The sequence below is a fragment of the Hemitrygon akajei genome, chromosome 5 (genome assembly GCF_048418815.1).
Source record: "Hemitrygon akajei chromosome 5, sHemAka1.3, whole genome shotgun sequence".
In the NCBI taxonomy this organism is placed as follows: Eukaryota; Metazoa; Chordata; class Chondrichthyes; order Myliobatiformes; family Dasyatidae; genus Hemitrygon; species Hemitrygon akajei.
The window spans coordinates 125,510,148-125,530,051 of record NC_133128.1 but is presented as its reverse complement, the minus strand read 5'-3'; the positions used below and the strand labels follow the sequence as shown (position 1 = coordinate 125,530,051).

The window sequence follows — 19,904 nt, the reverse complement described above, 5'->3', positions numbered from 1 at the left end:
AACTGTAGAAGCCTTTCGGATTTACTTCCACCTTATTTGCCAAACCAAACTCGTAACTTCTTTTAGCTTTAGTTTATGTTTAGTTGCCCTCATTATTCCATGAACCAGATGGCTTCATAAACACTAGAATTACCCTGCAATGCTGGCCTCTGCCAATGGGAGGTATTCCTTTTGTTCCATCCACTGCTTGCCCATCGCCTCTGCAACTTATAATTAACATGTTTTTTTTCCACTTTCACAGTCTGACAAAAGGTCTTTGAACAGAGACTTCAACACTGTCTCGGTTTTAGTGACACTGCCAGGTCCCTGCTGAGTATTTCCAGCATTTACTGTGTTTAAAGGAGAGTGAGGCAGAGCGATATAGGGGTACAGATGAGAGAAGATGAGGGCAACAGCACTACAGTCAATGGTTGGCAAGGGAAATGTCAGAAGAACAGCAGGCGTGCAGTTGGATTTTACATCCCAGGATGATATCTGAATGGCTTTGACAGATGACAGCAGGATTAGATGGTGCTTCATGTGCCTAGATCAGATCTCACCGAGTAGCTTAACCATTCGCCCACCATTTCCATGTCAGCCAGATAAATGAACAGAGAGGAGAGCCACAAAGGTAAAGACTAGGGTGAGAAACCCTAATGACTGTAAGTAATGGGAATTTAGACATCAAAGATGAAGGGAATGCTATGAATGAGTGGCAATGTTATTGCAAATGCAAGCTTAGCAGTTAGGCTTTTTCAACACAAAAGATAGGAACCTAAAATGTAAAAGTGAAATGGGCCACTTTGCCTTTTAGATGAAGGGTTTTAATCCAAAAATCAACTGTCCGTTACTCTCTATTGATACTGCCTGACTCATTGAGATCCTTCAGTAGTTTGCTCCAGATTCTAGCGTCTGCATTTTCTTGTGTTTCCATTTGACCCTCATGTCTGTTCCACCATAAGACATGGGAGCAGAATTAGGCAATTCGGCCCATCTAGACTACTCAGCAATTCCATCATGGCTGATTTATTTTTCCTCACAACCCCATACTCCTGCCTCTCCCTGTAACCTTTGATGCCCTATCTAAACAAGAACCTATCAACCTCTGTTTTAAATATACCAATCACTTGGCCTCCACAGCCATCTGTGGCAAACAATTTCACAGATCCATCACCCTCTGTCTAATGAAATTCCTCCTCCTCTGTTCTAAAGGGACACCCTTCTATTCTGAGGCTGTGCCCTCTGGTCCAAGACTCCCCCACTATAGAAATCATCCCTTCATGTCCAAGGTACTTCAATATTCAATGTTTCAGTGAGATCCCCACTCCCCACCAATTTTTCAAAACTCCAGCAAATACAGGCCCAGAGCCATCAAATGCGCACAGCCTTTCATGCTGAAGATCATTCCTGTGAACCTGCTCTGGAACTTCTTCAATGCTAGCACATTCTTTCTTAGATAAGGGGCCCAAAACAGCTCACAAGACCGTAAGACAGTAAGATACAGGAGAAGTATTAGGCCATTCAGCCCATTGAGTCTGCTCCACGATTCCATCATGGCTTATTTATTATCCCTCTCAACCCCATTATCTTGCCTTTTCTCACAACCTTTGGCACTCTGACTAAACAAGAACCTATCAACTTCCATTTTAAATGTACCCTATAATTTGGCCTCCACAGCTGCCTTCAGCAAAGAATTCCACAGAATCACTGCTTTCTGGCTTAAGAATTTCCTTCTCATTTCTGTTCTAAATGGTCAACCCTCTGATCTGAGGTTGTGGTCTTTGGTCCTAGACCCCCCCACTGTAGGGATCAACCACTCTCTCGAGGCCTTTCAATATTTGATAGGCTTTAATGAGATCCCCTCCCCACCCCCATTCTTCTAGATTCCAATGAGTACAGGCCCAAACTCCTCAATGTTAACCCTTTCATTCCTGGAATCATTCTTGTGAGCCGCCTCTGAACCCTCTCCAATGCCAGCACATCACTGTTTAGACAATGGGGCCCAAAGCTGCTCACAATACTCTAAGCACAATCTGACCAATGTCTTTTAAAGTCTCAGCATTGAATACTTGCTTTTATATTCTAGTCCTCTCAAAATGAATGCTTACTTTGCATTTGCCATGCTTACCACCAACTGCAAGTTAACCTTTAGGGAATCCTACGCCCAAGTCCCTTTGCACCTCTGTTTCTTCAAATTTTCTGTTTAGAAAATAGTTTGTGCCTTTATTCCTTCTGCCTAAGTCCATCACCATACACTTCCCTGTGCTATATTCCACCTGCCACTTCTTTGTCTATGTCCCAATCTGTCCAAGTCCTTCTGCACACTCCCAGCATTCTCAAAACTATCTGCCCCTCTACCTATCTTCTGCAAACTTGACCACAAAGCCATCAATTCCATCATCCAAATCACTGACATATAACATGAAAAGAGGTGGTCCCAACACCAATCCCTGGGGAACTTCACTAATCACCAGCAGCCAACCAGAAAATGCCCCTTTTATTCCCACTCTTTCCCTCCTGCCAGTCATCCAATCTTCTATCCATGCTAGTATCTTTCTTGATTGCCATGAGTTCTTATTTTGTTAAGTAGCCTCATGTATGGCCACTTGACAAAGGCCTTCTAAAAATCCAGGAATACAACATCCACTGACTCTCCTTTGTCTATCCTGCTTGTTATTTCCTCAAAGAATTCCAACAGATTTGTCAGACAAGATTTTGGCCTATTTTATCACATCTCCAAATACCCCAAAACCTCATCCTTAACAATGGACTCCAACATCTTCCCAACTACTGAAATCAAGTTAACTGGCCTATAATTTTCTTTCTTCTACTTCCCTCCCTACATAAACAGTGGAGTGATATTTGCAAGTTGCCAGTCTTCCGAAACCATTCCAGAATCTAGTGATTCTTGAAAGATCACAACTAATGCCTCCAGAATCTTATCATTCATACCTTTCAGAACCATGGGGTGTAGTCCATCCAGTCCAAGTGACCTTCAGATCTTTCAGTGGATCTATCCACTCTCGCCTCTCTTTTCTCTTTATATCTGAAAAAACTTCTAGTATTCTCTTTTGTATTATTGGCTAGCTAACCTTCATAATTAATCTGTTCTCTCCTTATGACATTTTTAATTTGCCTTCTGGGTTGGTTCTTTAAAACTTCCCTATCCTCTAGCTTCCCATTAATTTTTGCTCTATTATATGCCCTCTCTTTTGCTTTTATGCTATCTTTGACTTCCCTTGTAAGCCACAGTTCAGTCATCCTCCCTTTAGAATGCTTCTTCATCTTTTGGATGCATTTATCCCACTTCTGAATTGCTGCCAGAAACTCCAGCCATTGCTATTCTGCTTTCATCCCTGAAGGATGAAGGAAGTGATTATGAGGGTAAGGATTTATATCGTGGAGGAAGAGAACGCAGAGTTTAGGGTACATATGTTCATGGCGAAGTACAGTGCAGAGACTGAAGAGAAGTAAGCAGTAAAAGGTATCTCAGACAGAACAACTTTATAGCACCTGGAAATGTGCCAGAGAATATGACAAGGTATGCTTTAATGATGGGAGTTAGAGGGGGAGGGAGAACAAGGTATCAACCATCAGTCCAGACCATGTCACAGTGATCATTCACAATAAGCTGAGATAACTAATTTTCACCAGCTGACCCCAACTTGAGCTTGCTTGGTTCAGTTTTGGAATACCCAAAGAGGAAGCAAAGTTTCCTTTAGTTGCTCTAAAAGCCTGGAGCTGGGAGTTTCACCATCCCAGTGTACGGATATGATACAGGATTTAGCACTTTGGCCTTCTGTTCAAGACAAGGTTTTCAAAACTAACTTTGTTTTTTAAAAAAAAGGACTTCAAGCTCTTCTGAGTTGAAGGATGTTGGTGGGAGAGACAGAACACTATTCCAAGAATGGCCAATAGAAAATGGCCGATAAATTACTTAGAGTACAGTAAGGTGATTCAACAAGTTTCTATCTACCAGGTGACTTCATCAACAACTTTTCCTGAAGACGGTCCTGGCCTCAGCTCTCAGACACGACAACTTTATAACTTTACATAGTTTTGTCTCACAGAAATCACCCCTGTCCAATGATCCCTCCCCACCTTCTCTCAACTCAAAACTGACATGTTTCTCTCTTTCGCAGTCCTGCTTGGTCTTCAACTGGAGATATTAACTTCCTCTTTTTACAGATGGAACATGGCCTGCTGACCGTTCCCAGCTGTTAAATACTGTTTGTATTTAAGATTCCCAGCATCTGAAGGCAATTTTTGATTTTTAATTAAAGCTCCAGTTGCTGTACACAAAGCATCTGGCTCAGGGCCAGTGCAAGAATACCTCAAGATATTTCCCTCTTTCTCACAGTTATCTTTGGATCTTCAGGTCAAATGATCAACATAACCTTTGTCAGAGCCTGCATGTATCAGGACCAAGCTCAGACTGTTTAAATTCAACTCACTTAGCAAGCTGAAGGCTAGGGTTGAACCGAAGTCCCACAAAATGGCACTGAATCAGATCAGCACCTCATATTAGTTTCACTGCAGCCTGCTTGATTCAACTCAGTTGAGACATGCTGCTTTACATTTAGAGTTTTATAATTGATTCATGCGCCATACTTTTTGTACCAGGAACAGACTCTCACAGACCAGCACAGCATGCATTGGTATAAAACATGCAAGCAGCGTCACCTGCAGGCTCAACACTTCAAAGCAGAAGGAAGCCCAACATTCTTGGTTTTAATTACTGTGCCAATTTACATATGATTCATTACAATTTCATCAAAGATAAAAATTAATAAAGAAGGGGTGTCCAATCCTGTTGTGTCTTCAAGAATCAATGGTATTCTACTATGTCATTTCACTGAACTTGCAGTAAAGCACAACTTAGTATGTAAAATATCTTACTCACAGTTCAAAGTAAATTTATTAACAAAGTACGTATATATCACCATATACTACCATAAGTTTCATTTTATTTCAGGCATTCACAGTAGAAAGCAGAAATACAATAGAATCAATCAAAAACCTCACACAAGCAAAGACTGACAAACAACCCATGTGCAATGCTCAAATCAAAATGGGCAAATACAAAAATAAATAAATAAATAATACTGGGGATGTGAGTTGCAGAGTCCATGTAAGTTAGTTTACAGGTCGTGGAATCAATTCTCTGTTGAGGTGAGTGAAGTTATCCACATTGGTTCAGGACCCTGATGGTTGAAGGAACCTGGTGGTGCAGGACCCAATACCTTCTTTCCAACGGCAGCAGAAAGAAAAGAGGACGGCCTAGATGGATGCTGATTTCTTGCGGCAGTGCTCTCTGTAGATGTGCTCAAGGGTAGGGACAGATTTTCCCATGATGGACTAGGCTCTGGTATATGAAGAGCCCGAAGCATTGTTGAGGATCCCTACTACCATTCCCACAATCTCTTTCACCCACTACCATCAGGAAGAAGGTGCAGGGGCATCAGGACTAGAACTGTCAGACTGGGTAACAGCTTCTTCCCTCAGAATGTGAGTCTAATGAATACTCTGCCACCATCCAGGTCTCGTCACTAGGATGAGTTGTTTACTGTACTGTTTACCTATGTTGCCCACTACATGCATTTGGAATTATATTTTATTGACTTATTTGTGGTAGTATTTTGTTCTATGTGCTGTGTGTGATACATGTTTTGTGGGTACACCGTCACCCAGAGAAAATTTGTTTTGTTTGATTGTATACATGTACAGTCAAATGAAAATAAACTTGAACTTTACAACTTGACAACTGGCTTTTACTTTTCAAACTTGGGCTCTGTAAAACTGAGCTTGAACAGGACTAGGATAAGCTACTGTGAGTTAGTGTATGCTCACAGTTGATGAGTGCAAATGAAAGTGATGAATGAAAAGCAACAAGGTGATCTCACATCAAGGTTTTTTTTTCCCAGTTAATTCAAAATTTCCACATATACCCAGGGCAGACATTATTTTTATTCAGCCAGGCCCCAGAACAGAAGAGGCAGTTACATGTCAGTCATAACTGTGGGTCTGGAGTCCTTGACTGAGTAAGCACAAAGGTTTCCTTCTCTGATGATGTGAGTAATTGAGAGGTGTTTATGGCCATCTGCTGGTCATCACTCTTACTGACACCAGACATACTTTTGTTTTGGAGAGAGAGGCAGAGGAAGGGGGGAGTGGGGTAGAGTGACAGGGGAGGGGGTCAGAGGTGGAGTAGGGGATTGAAGGAAATGTATCGAGGCAAAGAGGGGTATGGTGCATCAAGGAAGGAGGGATTGAAGCAAGAGGGTAGAGAGGCTAAGGGGGAAGAGAGGCAAAACAGTAAGACACAGAGATAGAGCGACATGGGAGCACAGAGGAAAATGCAGAGGAGAGAAAGGCAGAGGTGCATAGAAAAGAGAAGGATGGGGAGTGAGGGTGAGGTATCAATCTGCCTCCACTTGGCCAAAACTAAAATTATCTGCAAATTCAGTGAGTGGGCTTACATCTGAAATGAATATTTGCTTGAAGCTAGTTGCCAGAACACTTAGATGAGAAGAAAATGATGAGAATACAAGCATGAAAACTTTCTCTTGAGATGCATTATGTAAACCACAGTGCCAAAAATTTTAATTTCACCATGCTGCAGTTAGAAAATAAATTCTTAACAAGGAATTCAATTCATATTTAATCATTTCATTAGCATTAACATTCATTTAATGCCGCAGAAGCAAACTGGTGTTGGTGTCAGGATGAACTCTCCCTCCTTTCCCCTCTCAGTTTCTTTCTCTCTCTCTCTCTCTCTCTCTCTCTCTCTCTCTCTCTCCCCCCCTACTTTAGTACCTCTCCTTTTCTCTCCCTCTTTGCCCCAATGAATTCTATCTCTCTGCCTTCCTCTCTTTCTTCCGCTCTGCTTCTCTTCCCAAACTACCCATGGTAAACTTGATGGTAAAATTCATGGAATGAATTTAAATCAGTTTCACAGATTAAAATGCGTGGAACCAACCAATGGAAAGCTAGTTATGATTTGGTAATGTGTAGAGGTAGGATTAATTACGATTTCATGCCCAGTTTATGTGTAGCAGTCTTGCCTGAAACTAGAAGAAATTAAATACTGGCAATTATATAGATGAAATGGGCTCACTGGCTAAGGTAGGAGATTAGATTAAAAACTCTGATGATATATTATCTGTGGCAGATATTCAATGAATATTTTATAAACCTCAATCAACATAACCTCATTTATAATATTTTTGAGAGACATGCTCTCTTTTTATTACTACCGTCAAGGAGTTGGTATGGGAGAATGAAGACACACATTCAATGTTTTAGGAACAACTTCTTGCCCTCTGCCATCAGATTTCTGAAATGACAATGAATGCTACCTCACTATTTTAGCTCACTTTTTAAAAATTGATTTACTTATTTAATTTGTTTTTTTAACATACACTTAGTGGTCACTTTATTAGGTACATCTGTACATCGGCTCTTTAATACAAATATCTAATCAGCCAATTATGTGGCAGAAGCTAAGAGCATAAAAGCTTGCAGACAAGGTCAAGAGGTTCAATTGATGTCCAGACCAAACATCAGAATGGGGAAGAAATGTGATCTAAGTGACTTTGACTATGGAATGATTGTTGGTGTCAGACGGTGTGGTTTAAGTATATAAGAAATGAGTGGGCACAGTTCAAACAACACACACAAAATGTTGGTGGAACACAGCAGGCCAGGCAGCATCTATAAGGAAAAGCACTGTCGACGTTTCGGGCCAAGACCCTTCGTCAGGGCACAGTTTTAAGGTGCTTGGAAGTAGGTACAGAGGAGATGTTGGGGTAAGTTTTTTTATGCAGAGTGGTGAATGCGTGCAATGGGCTGTCGGCGATGGTGGTGGAGGCGGATACGATAGGATCTTTTAAAAGACTCCTGGACAGGTACATGGAGCTCAGAAAAATAGAGGGCTATGGGTAACCCTAGGTAACTTCTAAGGTAAGGACACGTTCGACACACCTTTGTGGGCCAAAGGACCTGTATTGTGCTGTAGGTTTTCTATATTTCTAGAAACTGCTGAACTCCTGGGATTTTCACACACAATAGGCTCTAGAGTTTACAGAGAATTGTACATAAAACAAAAAAATTCCAATGAGTATTTCTGCGGACAAAAAATTTTTGCAATTGAGAGAGGTCAGAGGAGAATGGCCAAACTGGTCCAAGCTGACAGAAAGATAACAGCAATTCAAATAACCACACAGTACAACAGTGATGTGCAGAAGAGTATCTTTGAATGTACAACATGTCGAACTTTGAAGTGAATGGGCTACAGTAGAAGAAGACCACTAACATACCCTTAGTGGCTACTTTATTAGGACAGGAGGTATCTAATCAAGTGGCCACTAAATACATATTTCTTCTTGTAACTTATCATATCTCTTATGTCTTGCACTGTACAGCTGCCACAAAGCATCAAATTTGACAACACATGTTAGTGATAGTAAACCTGATTCTTAGCCTGATGCATTTGTAGTTAGCCAAAGAAAGATGAGATTAGCTTAGGTATGACAACTGGGAGACTTTAAGAAACTAGCAAAAACAAAATGACTAAAATTTGATAAAACTGCATCAAATAAATATTAGAGTAACTTAGCAGCAAATACAAAAACAGTTTTGAGAACTCCTACAAACACATGAAAAACAGAGTAGCAAATATGAACCCTGCTGCTTTAAAAAGCTGAGCTGGAGAACTATAGAGGAAATAAGGAAAAGTTAGATATTTTGTATTAATCTTCAAAAGCTGAAGATATCAAAAGTATTTTAAATTGGTCAGTATATAAATGGAAAGAAAAAAGGGAAAAATCAAAACAATTAAGGCATGGTATAGTAGTGTAGCAGTTAGTGTACCACTATTACAGTGGCAGCAATCCAGGTTCAATTCCCATCATTGCCTGTAAAAAAATCTGTATGTTCTCCCTGTGATTGCATGGGTTTCCCCTGGGTGCCTCAGATTCCTCCTACATTCCAAAAACATTCCAGTTAGCAGGTGAATTGGTAACATGGGTGTAACTGGGCAGCATGGACTTATAGGGTAAGAAGGGCTTGTTGCCATGCTGTGTCTCTAAATACAGTAAAATTACTAGCAAACTAACTGGACTAGAGGTTGGCAAACTTTTGGATCTGACGGCTCACGCTATTAGGTTCGTAGAGCAGGTGGCAGAAATACTGGATACTTGGCTGTGCTCTTCTGAAGTTCCCCTGATTCTGGTAGGATCCTAGAGGTTCAGTGAACAATAGAGCTAATGTTGCTATTCAAGAAATGAAAGAGAGAAAACCACAGGACTATTAACTTAACATCAGTCTGGAATCCTTTATCAAACAAGTGGTAACAATATACTTAGAAAATGAGTGATTGATCAAAGGAAAACTGCATTCATTATTTACCTAATCCATTAGACTTCATTATTGTGTGCACACTGGATAAAGAAAGCAAGTGAATATAACATATTTTGATTTCCAAAAGGCATTTATTAAGGTGACAAAAATGTTACTGCATGGGTTAGTGGCCATGTTGAGTGAGACATACAGGGATAAATGGGTCATTTTTAGGTTGACAAGCTATCACTGGTAAAATGCCCTAGGCTCGCTTATTTGTTCTCAAACTAAACGACAGGAAAAAAAGATAGAATTCATCCAAATTACCTGATGTTACATGGGTACGTGGGGAAGTGTTCCAAGAAAGATAAAAACTCATAGTCATAAATTATGGGATTATGGAAACAGGCCATTTGGTCACCACAGTCACACTGACCAATGGCCACCCTTCTATATTAACACTATCTTCCAGCAGCTGGCGCATAGCCTTCAATTCCCAGCAAATTCAAGTGCTCGTCAGGACATCTCCTGAGTTCTGCTTCCACCACCCCCATAGGCAGTGTATTCTAGGGACTTGCTACTCTCTGGATACAGAAGGTCCCCCTCAGATCCCTCCAGATCTCTTACACCTTACCCTAAATTTTATCTAAATCTGATATTAAGAGAAATTTCCCGCTGTCTATCCAATCTATATTCCCCATAATTTTATGTACCACAGTCACATCCCCTCTTCACCTCCTCTGCTCCGTGAAGAACAGACCCAGTCTCTTCCCATAACTGTAACTCCTCTGCACTCTCTCCAGCGCTGCCACATCCTACCTGCGCACGTGCTCCAACCTATGAACAGTCCCTACATACGATCAAGCACTGGGGAGAAAAACAGGATTGATTTCTTGCCTGCTTTGGGTGCTGGCTGGGAATAGAGAGGGACATTTCCTCACGTATTCACTCCCCTCCCACACTTCAACAATCAGGGAATAGGACGAGCAGAGCCAGAAACACTAAGGAGACTCGCTCACTGAGTCCATGAGGCCAGCTGCTATTCCCATGGCCACCCATTCTCCTGTCAGAGCCATTTCTCTGACCCTCTCACACACACTGTTATTCTTCATTTCCAAATTAAGAGCAGTTTGGGTCACAAACAGTTTCAAGAACAGAACCCTGTCATTTCCTGGGCATTGTAGTATGGTAACTAGACCTTGCTCTTGTATTCATTGCCCTGAATAATGAATAATCAAATATCTAAGACAGGTTATGAACAAGGTGGTTGAGTAGCCAAAAAACATAAGCCAAAAATGCAATAGTTAGATTGTAATGAGAGGATATTTACAGTTATCTGCTTTAGAAGGAAGAATAGCAGGTCTTACTGCTGTGACACAATAAAATAAGGTAGTTATTTTAGTGTTCAGACACTTGAAATAGTAAGATAGTATGCTGGCACAGCAAGTAATGAAGAAGGCAAATAGAATGTTGGCCCTTACTGTAAAGGAATTGAATGCAGCTACTATTTTACAGGGCTCTGCTGACAACACTCCATGATAGACTGCAGAGTTTAGCCTCTTCATTCAAAGCAGGATATAACTGCCCCAAAGCTAAAGAAACCCAGGTTTGCAAAGATAACTGGGATGACGGGGACTGTCCCAAGAGGAAAGGTTGAGTGAATGAATCCAAACTCTTTGGAGTTTAGAACAGCAGTCAGAGCATTGAAACACAAAGCTCAGCGAAGACTTGACAGTGAAGAAGATTCCCCTGGCGAGAGAGTCTAAACTGAAATTTCTTCTCTTTCAGTGTTGCGAATCTTTGGAATTCTCAACCCCCAAGAACCACAGGTGCTGCATATTTAAGAATGAATTAAATAGATCTGAGTTACCTGGTACCGATCCTCAACCTGAAGTGCCGATTCTGTTTTTCTATCCACAGAGGCTGCCTGCTAAGTGTTAGCAGCTTTTCCTGCTTTTGAATAACACAGATATCTGGACTAAAGGTGATTCAAAACTGATGTAGTCTTGATGAAAGGTCTTGGCCCGAAACATTAACTGTTTGTTCCTCACAATAGAAGCTCCCTGATTTACTGAGTTCCTCCAGAACTTTGTGTATGTGGTTCTCAATTTCCAGCATCTGCAGAATTTCTTGTGATGATGATTCAAAACTTATGCAGGTTAAGCAGGAAATGGTGTTGAAACCAAAAGTCACATCAGCCATGATTTTACAGATTGTCAGAGCAAGTTCAAAAGACCATAAAAAACATATACATTCTCAAGAGCACCTGGGCTGAACTTGTCCTGGTTGAGACTAATCAGTGTAACAGAACAAACAGCAAAACCCCACATCTCTTATCATCGTGGATCAGTGTGATGCTAGCCTTCCAAACTCATTTCACACTGAGTGGTGCAAATTCATCTCCACCTTTTAACCATGTTGCAATCAGTTTTTACACTGCTAACCAATGTATGCAACCAGTTGTCAACACTACAGAAAGGAAATATACACATACTTACAACTGAGTCTCTGCTGATATTTCTCAATCACTTTCAGAAGCTCTATGCAGGATGTCTGTATTGTACGATAAATCTGAAACAATAACATTGGAATTGAGAGATCCAGAAGGATAGGGCAGGGCAAGCAGAACAACAATAGTTAGCAACCTCTCTTTAGATTCCAAACTCTCTACTAAAATTCTGTGTTAACTAGTTGTAGTAGCCCTGTAAACCTAACAGAGCAATATAGATTTTAATAAGACCGCCCTGCAACATGGTTAATCATTAATTGGTGATCTCCCTCAGAGACTAGAGGGAGAGCTTTTTGTAGGAATTGTTTAGGACATTGGCTTCCTCTGCAACTGAACACTTAAGTTCCACAAACAATAAAGCCATCCGGACTCTCCCTCCAGAACTATTTAAAAATCTAGCAACAGCACATTGAAGTCCAAACGTGGTTTGGAAGACATGTTTTAGTTCGTTAAATAATTACTTTAGTACTAAAACATGTTGGTTAAACTCGTGTACATTTATAAATCTTTCAGTATGTGAATGGCATATTTGCTTCAGATGGTAGTGTGACAAGCTGCAAAATTTATATCATCATTTGTTTGCTGCTCATTAGGACAAGGGTGTAAAGTACCTCAGTACTTCAAACTTCAGAAGCTGTCCATATACATTCTTGAACCTCTTCAACTTCAAAGTCAAAGTTGGCCTTATCATCATAAGTAAATGCATGCACAGGTGCAATGAAAAACTTAACTTGCAGCAGCATCATAGGTGCACAGCCTCATGAAAACAATATTCACAAGAAAAATATAAATTATACATGATTTTTTACGCGAAAACAGAGCTGAACAAAAATTCAAAGTTCATTTTAGTCCTAAGTGGTCAAAGTAGTCATACTCATAGATCATAGAAGAGTACAGCACAGGAACAGGCCATTCAGCCCACAATGTTGTGCCGAACCAACTAAAAAGCAATCAAAAACACCCAAACACTAAACCCTCCTACCTACACAATGTCCATATCCCCCCATCTTTCTTACATCCATGTCCCTATCCAAACATCTCTTAAAAGCCTCTCCAATGTATTTATCTCCACCACCATGCCAGGCAGCGCATTCCAGGCATTCACTACTCTCTGAGTAAAATACTTACCCCTCATATTCCACTTGAATCCACTCCCTCTCACGTTCAATGCATGCCCTCTGGTATTACCTGGGAAACAACTTTTCCCTGTCTACTCTATGTATACCGCTCATAATCTTATAAACCTCTATCAGATCTCCCCTCAGGCTCTGCCACTCCAGAGAAAACAAACCAAGTTTATCCAGCCTCTCATGAAGAGAGGTCATGCCCTCTAAACTGGGCAACCTCTCCAAAGCCTCAACATCCTTTCTGTAGAGGGGCAACTAGAAATAAATGCAATACACCAGATGTGGCCTAACCAGAGTTTAACGAAGTTGCAACATAACCTCTTGACTTTTGAATCCAATGTCTCAACTAATAAAAGCCTCTGGATTAGCATCCCATGAGGGGCTTTGTCAAATGTCTTATTAAAATCCATGTAGACAACATCCACTGCCCTACCCTTATCAATCTCTCTCGTCACTTTGTCAAAAAACTCAAAGTTGGTAACACACAACCTGCCCCTCTCAAAGCCATGCTGGCTGGTTCTCCCTAGTTAGGCTACGGATTTCCAAATGCTCATATCCTACCCCTAAGAATTTTCTCCACTAATTTTCCTAAAAATAACGTGAGACTCACTGGTCTATAGTTCCTTTCTTAAATAGAGACACACATTAGCCACTTGCCAGTCCTCTGGGACCTTGCCTATGGCTAGAAAGGACATGAAGATACTGGTCAAGGCCCCAGCAATCTCATCCCTTGCCTCCTTCAATAACCTGGGGTAAATCCCATCAGGCCCTGGGGACTTGTCCACTTTAATACTCATTGGAAGGTCAAACACTTCCTCCTCCTTGACCTCTAAACTCCCTAATGTATTTATACACTCAGCACTGATCTCCTGGCGATCCCCCCCATATCCTTTTCCTTGGTAAATACTGAAGCAAAGTACTCATTAATACCTCACTCACATTCTCTGCATCCAAGCAAATGTTCCTCCCTTCATCCTTGAGTGATCCCACCCTCTCCCTAGTTATCTACTTGCTTTTGATGTATGTACAGAATCCCTTGGAATTCACCTTAATCCTACTTACTAAGGATTTTTCATGACCAGTTGCTAAATTGTAATGATTAGGGTTTTCCCAGTTGTTTCAAGATCTAAATGCTTGAGGAAATAGCATTTTCTTGAATTTGTTGGTGTGGTGTGGGACTTCAGGCTTCTGTACCTCCTGCCCAAAAGTGGCTCAGGTGGTGGGGTTCTTTGACAATTGACATTGCCTTCTTAGGAAGCACCTCCTGTAGATACCACCAAAGGTGGGATGGATGTGCCCATGATGTGTTGGAGTGAATCCACTACTCTCTGTAGCTCTTTTTAAAGTTTCTGACAACAAGCCAACCTTCCTTAACCTCCTAAGAAAGCAAACACATTGGTGCTGATTCACTGATGTTAACTGGTACATCAAGATGTCCCTGCAAACAGGGGACTACAGGAGCAAAAAACAAACTGTTGGAGAAACTCAGACATTGCAGTTTTGACCTGAAATGATAACTACCTCTTTGCTTCCACAGATGCTGCCTGATTTGCTGAGTTTCTCCAGGATATTCTTGCAGATTGCCTTAAAAAACAACAACATATGCAAGCCCTTGTCAAATTAACATCAAGCCAAATGAAGCTTACAGGTTGGACGTGGAGAGAATAGTTGTTTGTGGGAGAATCTAGACCAGGAGTTACTGCTAAAAAAAAATTATTTAAACTGGGTTGAGAATTCATTTTTATTCTCTCTGAAAGACATGAGTCTTTGGAATTCTTATCCTCAAAGGGCACGATGAATATACAAACTCTTGATGATCAAACATTAACATAGCTTTGGGAATGTTACAGTGAGATCAGCTGTAATTCTGTGCAATGGCAGAGCAAGCTTGAAGGGCCAAGTGGCCTATTGCTATCCCTTTGCATGTTCATTCACCCTTTGTGATTCAGAATAAAAGGAGGCACAAAGATAACATAACATGTACAATACAGGAATATGGCACAAGTTTAACACAAAACATACCAGACACCCAAAATACTTAGGGCTTATTTTTGACTGGGATTATATTTTTAATGCTGTCTCAGAACTGAAATGACAGCCAAGACTGCACATCAGAAATCTCTTTATGACTCCTGGGTCCAAAATCAATGTGGTCTGACCACCCACATACTTAGATGTGGTGCTGCCTAGGCAGTGGAATGTTGAATCTGTAAAGTCGGTACAATCTAATGGTAATCTGGTCAGTCAGGAGCTCCTTTCCACTGACAAAGGGCCAGCCCTCCGGCACATTCCTATTCTTCCCATAGAGGAAGCAAATCTCAAAGGAGAGGTAATCCCATAAAGCATATACATCTCTAATGGAAACGCCACTGCATTATTTCTGACAGTGAAATCAAAGCTCAGTGTGATTTTATTTGTACACTGGAGAGCAAGAGACATTAATAAAGTACCTACAAATGACTGTGCTTAAGATCTATGCCAGTAGAAGCCAGATGATAAATCCATTGTTTACTCTACGTATTGCTAACATACATACAGCGACAGGAAACTGCTACTGGATAACACAGTATCCCACAGGAGGAGTAGGACGTTCAGGCTACAGCTTATTCTGCCTAACACAGAAAGATGGAAATACTGGGGTTGCAATTTTTGCATAATAAATTTATATTTACCTGCAGACACAATGAGATGCACTACAACATAAATCTAGAGTTTGCTAAAAATGAAAGAAACTCACTGTAAAGTGTAACACACATAAAATGCTGAAGGAACTTAGCAGGTCAAGCAGCACCAATGGAATAAAGAGTTGTTGTTTTGGGATGAGATCCTTCAACAGGAAGTAAAGATGGCTTCGACTTTCAATTTATACTGCACTGACTCTGCTCTACTTTAATGCAAAACCACCTGTAGCAATGTTGCACTTCGAATAAAATAAGGCTTTGACTGCAGGTAACCTTTCAATTTTACCCAATCATGTTGCACACAAAGCAATCTGAGGAGAATTTAAGGTTCTCCATTGTCCGTGACAACACAGAGATTATTTTTTCTGTGTTTTCCACTCTTTCATAGCTAACTGCAGGGTAATTACATTAGAAACTACCTCATCCGTAGTGCAATGCATGCTCAGAGCTAAATATTACATGAAAATTGTAAACAGAGGAAGCAGCTGTTAAAGGACTGTCATAAATGTCACACAGAGTAATGAAAAAAAACTGAACACTTCTCGCTTGCTGATACAACAAATAAACATGCTGACTGTGAGATGTTAGGCAATAGAATGGCAGTGCAGTGTGCTGCACTCCTTTAATAGAGATGGAACAAGCTAAATTCAAACATTTCCACTGGAACTTCAGCTGACCCTTGCCTCAGTTCCTAAATAGAAAACCCTCCGCTAACGTTGCCACTGCTTCCGCAGGTTTATTTTCCTTCCTCCGATCTTCTCCCCTCCTATTGGGAAAGAATTGAATTTTGCCAAAATATGGGCCCCACAGCCAGTAGTTGTCCTCCTGTGAGCTCTCCAAGTGGTCACTAAACACAGATGCTGGTCAGGCTGTTTCACTAAGTGGAGAAGTTACAGTCAAGCAAAGCCTTCACCAACCGAACTTCCAAACATACTCAGTGCTCAGCATAACAACTGGGAGTAGTTATTACCCAGTTTCCTATTACCTTTCATATTATCTGCACCACCATGGACTTGCCTTCAAACGTTTCTTTGTTTATTTTGCATTGAGGTCTAATTTTTGCACAGGTTTTTAAAATTGTATCTTAGAGTATTACATACATTTATATTCTGTTCTTTGCTTGTAGCTACATGACTAAGATATTGCTACCAGCAAGTTTTTCATTGTACCTCACTGTAATTATGGACATGACAATAAACTCGACTAGTCAAAAGGCACAAAGACAAAAAGAAGCATTCAAAACCTGTGAAAAAAGTGATTTGACCTCCACACCTTCTGTGGTAATGGATTCCAAAGACCCTATCTAATGGCAGCACATCCCTTTCTTCAAAACTGCCCACAATGCTCCAAGTATGGTCTAGCCTTATAAACCCTCAGCATTATATTCTTGCTTTTCTATTCTAGCCCTCTCGAAATGAATGCTAACATTGTATTTGCATTCCTTACCACTGAGCCAACCTCAAAGTTAACCTTCAGGGAATCCTGCACAGGTACTCCCAACTTCCTTTGTACCTCTGATTTCTGAACTGTTCTCCATGTTTGGAGAATACACTATGCTGTCATTTCTCCTATCAAAGTACATGACCATACACATTCCTACATTGTATTCAATCTGCCACTTCTTTTCCCATTTTCTTAATGTCAGTCCTGCAAGGCTAACTAGGCTTACTGAAGCTCTGGTCAGGAAAAATATCAGGTATAGGCAGCTGGGATCAAGAGAATCCCTTGGGGAGTATAAGGGATGAAGGAAATCAGGATGGCAAAAAACAAGGAACAAGATATCTTTGGAAGATAAAGGAGAATCCTAAGAAACACTTAATCTCAGCCCAGATGAAAGACTCAACCTAAAACTCAGAATGCCCATTTCCTTCCAAAGATGCTGCTTGATCCACTGTGTTTCTCCGGTGTTTTCTGTGATGCTCAAAAATCCTAAGAGACTTTATTAGTATATTAAGAGAAGGATAACAAGGGAGAGAATGGGTCCCCTTAAGGATCATTGGGGTCGTGTGTGTGTGTGGAGCCACAGGAGATGGGGACTTGGACTGCACCGTGTACTGTGAGCCATTCTGGCTGCTGTTATGCCGTTGGCCCCCTCCTTTGTGAAAATCGCAAGAACTCTAGTTAAGGGGGGTCAACTGACCCAAGAGAGAGAGACGTGCGGAAGACCACGTTCTCCCAAGAAGCAGAATAAAGGTGACTTTGACTATTGTCTCATGGAGACCACGTGAAAGGCCCTCGGGCAGGGTGGGCTGGTTGAGAGAGAGATCGCAATACCTGCAACTTGATTGACACCTGCGATCCCGTGAAGAAGTATAAAGGAGTGTCTGAGGGGAGGACCCTCAGACGCACCCAGATGCACCAAGGAAACACACGAAGGAGAAACGCTAGAAATCCTGCGACAGCGTTTTAATAGCTACAGCCGGTGGTGGGGTTCGTGTGCGTCCTTCCCTTGCCTGGGATTGGCGACTTCACCACGGAAGACGGCCTAGCTACAGGGGAAGCCACAGATGAGAGTCCATTCCCCCAGACGAGACTTCCGACTACCTCCTACAGGTTGGAAAACCTGTCGGGTAAATGCTTCATGTTCTCTGTCTTTCTAACAAAAGTGCACCAACGCGACACTTCCGCCGGCAACTAAGTGAAACTGCCGTGATCTAAAAGACTTTTAGATATCCAGCGAACGATATAAAATCTACATTACCCCTAGACGACGATCGAGCTTGTGTTTTGAATGATTATTATTACACCGGTGTTTTAGATTGAGTTTTGACGATGTATATGATCTGAATGTTTTGTATTAACCATACGTTTGTGCCCCTTTTTGAATAAAACGTTTGAAAATAGTAGCATCCGACTCAGCTGACCCATCTATCTTTGCTGGTAAGTTACCTGGTTACGGGGTTTTCGTAACACTGCAATACTATAGGAAGGATGTAATTAAGCTAGTGAGGGTGCAGAAAGTTTCAATAAGCAGGTAGTTAAGTGGAGTTAAGATGGCACCAAGTGGCTGCCTCTTCGAGCTCATCTGTGGAAACAGCTTAAATTCCTCTCTTTAATGAACCTTTTTTTTCTTTTCAAGGTGTCTGGGGTTCTATCGAGGTCCCTGAGTGCAATGGAACTCAAACTGTGGGGTTTTTTTTTATGGCAGATGAGTTCCCACTCCTGAAGCTCACCAGCCAGCCTTTTGCTGACCTTCTCCAGGCTTTGCTTGGAAGATAGCACCTCCAAGGTGCAACCCTGCGTGGCCCTGTGCATGACAGATTCCAGGCCGGTGTTACCAACTGAGGCGTTGTGGGAGGAGGAACATTAGAATTTTGCTGCAGCGGATGTTTGGACAAAGGTCTCTGTAGTCCAACAATTGCTTTTCCCCCCACCCCACCTTTTCCCTCTCCCTCAATATTGGGGAAAGTTTGCTGTCGATTTTCAAGTTGGAGAATCTTGGAATAAAAAACAACACGGCAGACTGTACAATCCTAGCAGTGACTATTAGTTTCCCTTTTTGCTGTGAAATGGGTAACATCTCTCTGACCCTTGCTAGTGAGAGAGAGAGAGCCTCTGGCATGTTGAACTGTCAGGTAAAAGATAGTTTTTGTTGACTGCTGTTCATGGTATCTTTGGATGCTTTGCCATTTCTCGGTTGGTGGGGGTGCTGGTGCTTCTTTGCTGAAATGGGTGGGAGAGGGGGAGGTTGGTGCTTTGCTGCTGCTTGCTCAAGGGAGGAGGGAGGGGGGCTTTGGGGTTCTAACATTTTTCTGTCATTCATTCTTTTGGGGTTCTGTTTCTTGTGGATGTCTGCAAAGACTAGCATTTCAGGTTATCTACTGTCTACATTCTCTGATAATAAATAGAACCATTGAATTTGAACAACACCCAATCTAGAACAGCTGATCGCCTGGTGGACTCAACCATAAGCTACTCTAAAAAGTCATCTTGTGGGCATTCTGCAAATTCTCACACTTGGGATCCAGCACCAACCTGATTTTCCCAATCTACCCACATATTGAAATCCCCTTTGACTATCGTAACATTGCCCTTTTGACATGCTCCTGTTGTAATTTATATCCACATCATGGCTACTGTTCGGAGGCCTGTATACAACTCCGATCAGAGTATTTTTACCTTTGCAGTTCCTAAACTCTATCCACAAGGATTCTACATTTTCTGATCCTATGACACTTTTTTCTAAGAATTGTGAGGGGACAGACTCAAGAGGGATCTATGAAGGAAAAGTTTTAACATAAACGGTGTTGGGTGTATGGAATGAGCTGC

The 19,904-nt window shown here is 41.4% G+C and overlaps 1 protein-coding gene across 3 annotated transcripts in view; it reads right to left on the bottom strand.

Annotated features, from left to right (window-relative positions):
- The window catches only part of LOC140728155 (islet cell autoantigen 1-like protein), a 137,917-nt gene that overhangs the window by 84,077 nt on the left and 33,936 nt on the right, over positions 1–19,904 (bottom strand). For all 3 annotated transcript variants that reach the window (XM_073046410.1, XM_073046412.1, XM_073046411.1), the window contains one exon: positions 11,817–11,889. In XM_073046410.1, coding sequence (XP_072902511.1) covers positions 11,817–11,889 — 73 coding nt within the window. The remainder of the gene's footprint in view (positions 1–11,816; positions 11,890–19,904) is intronic.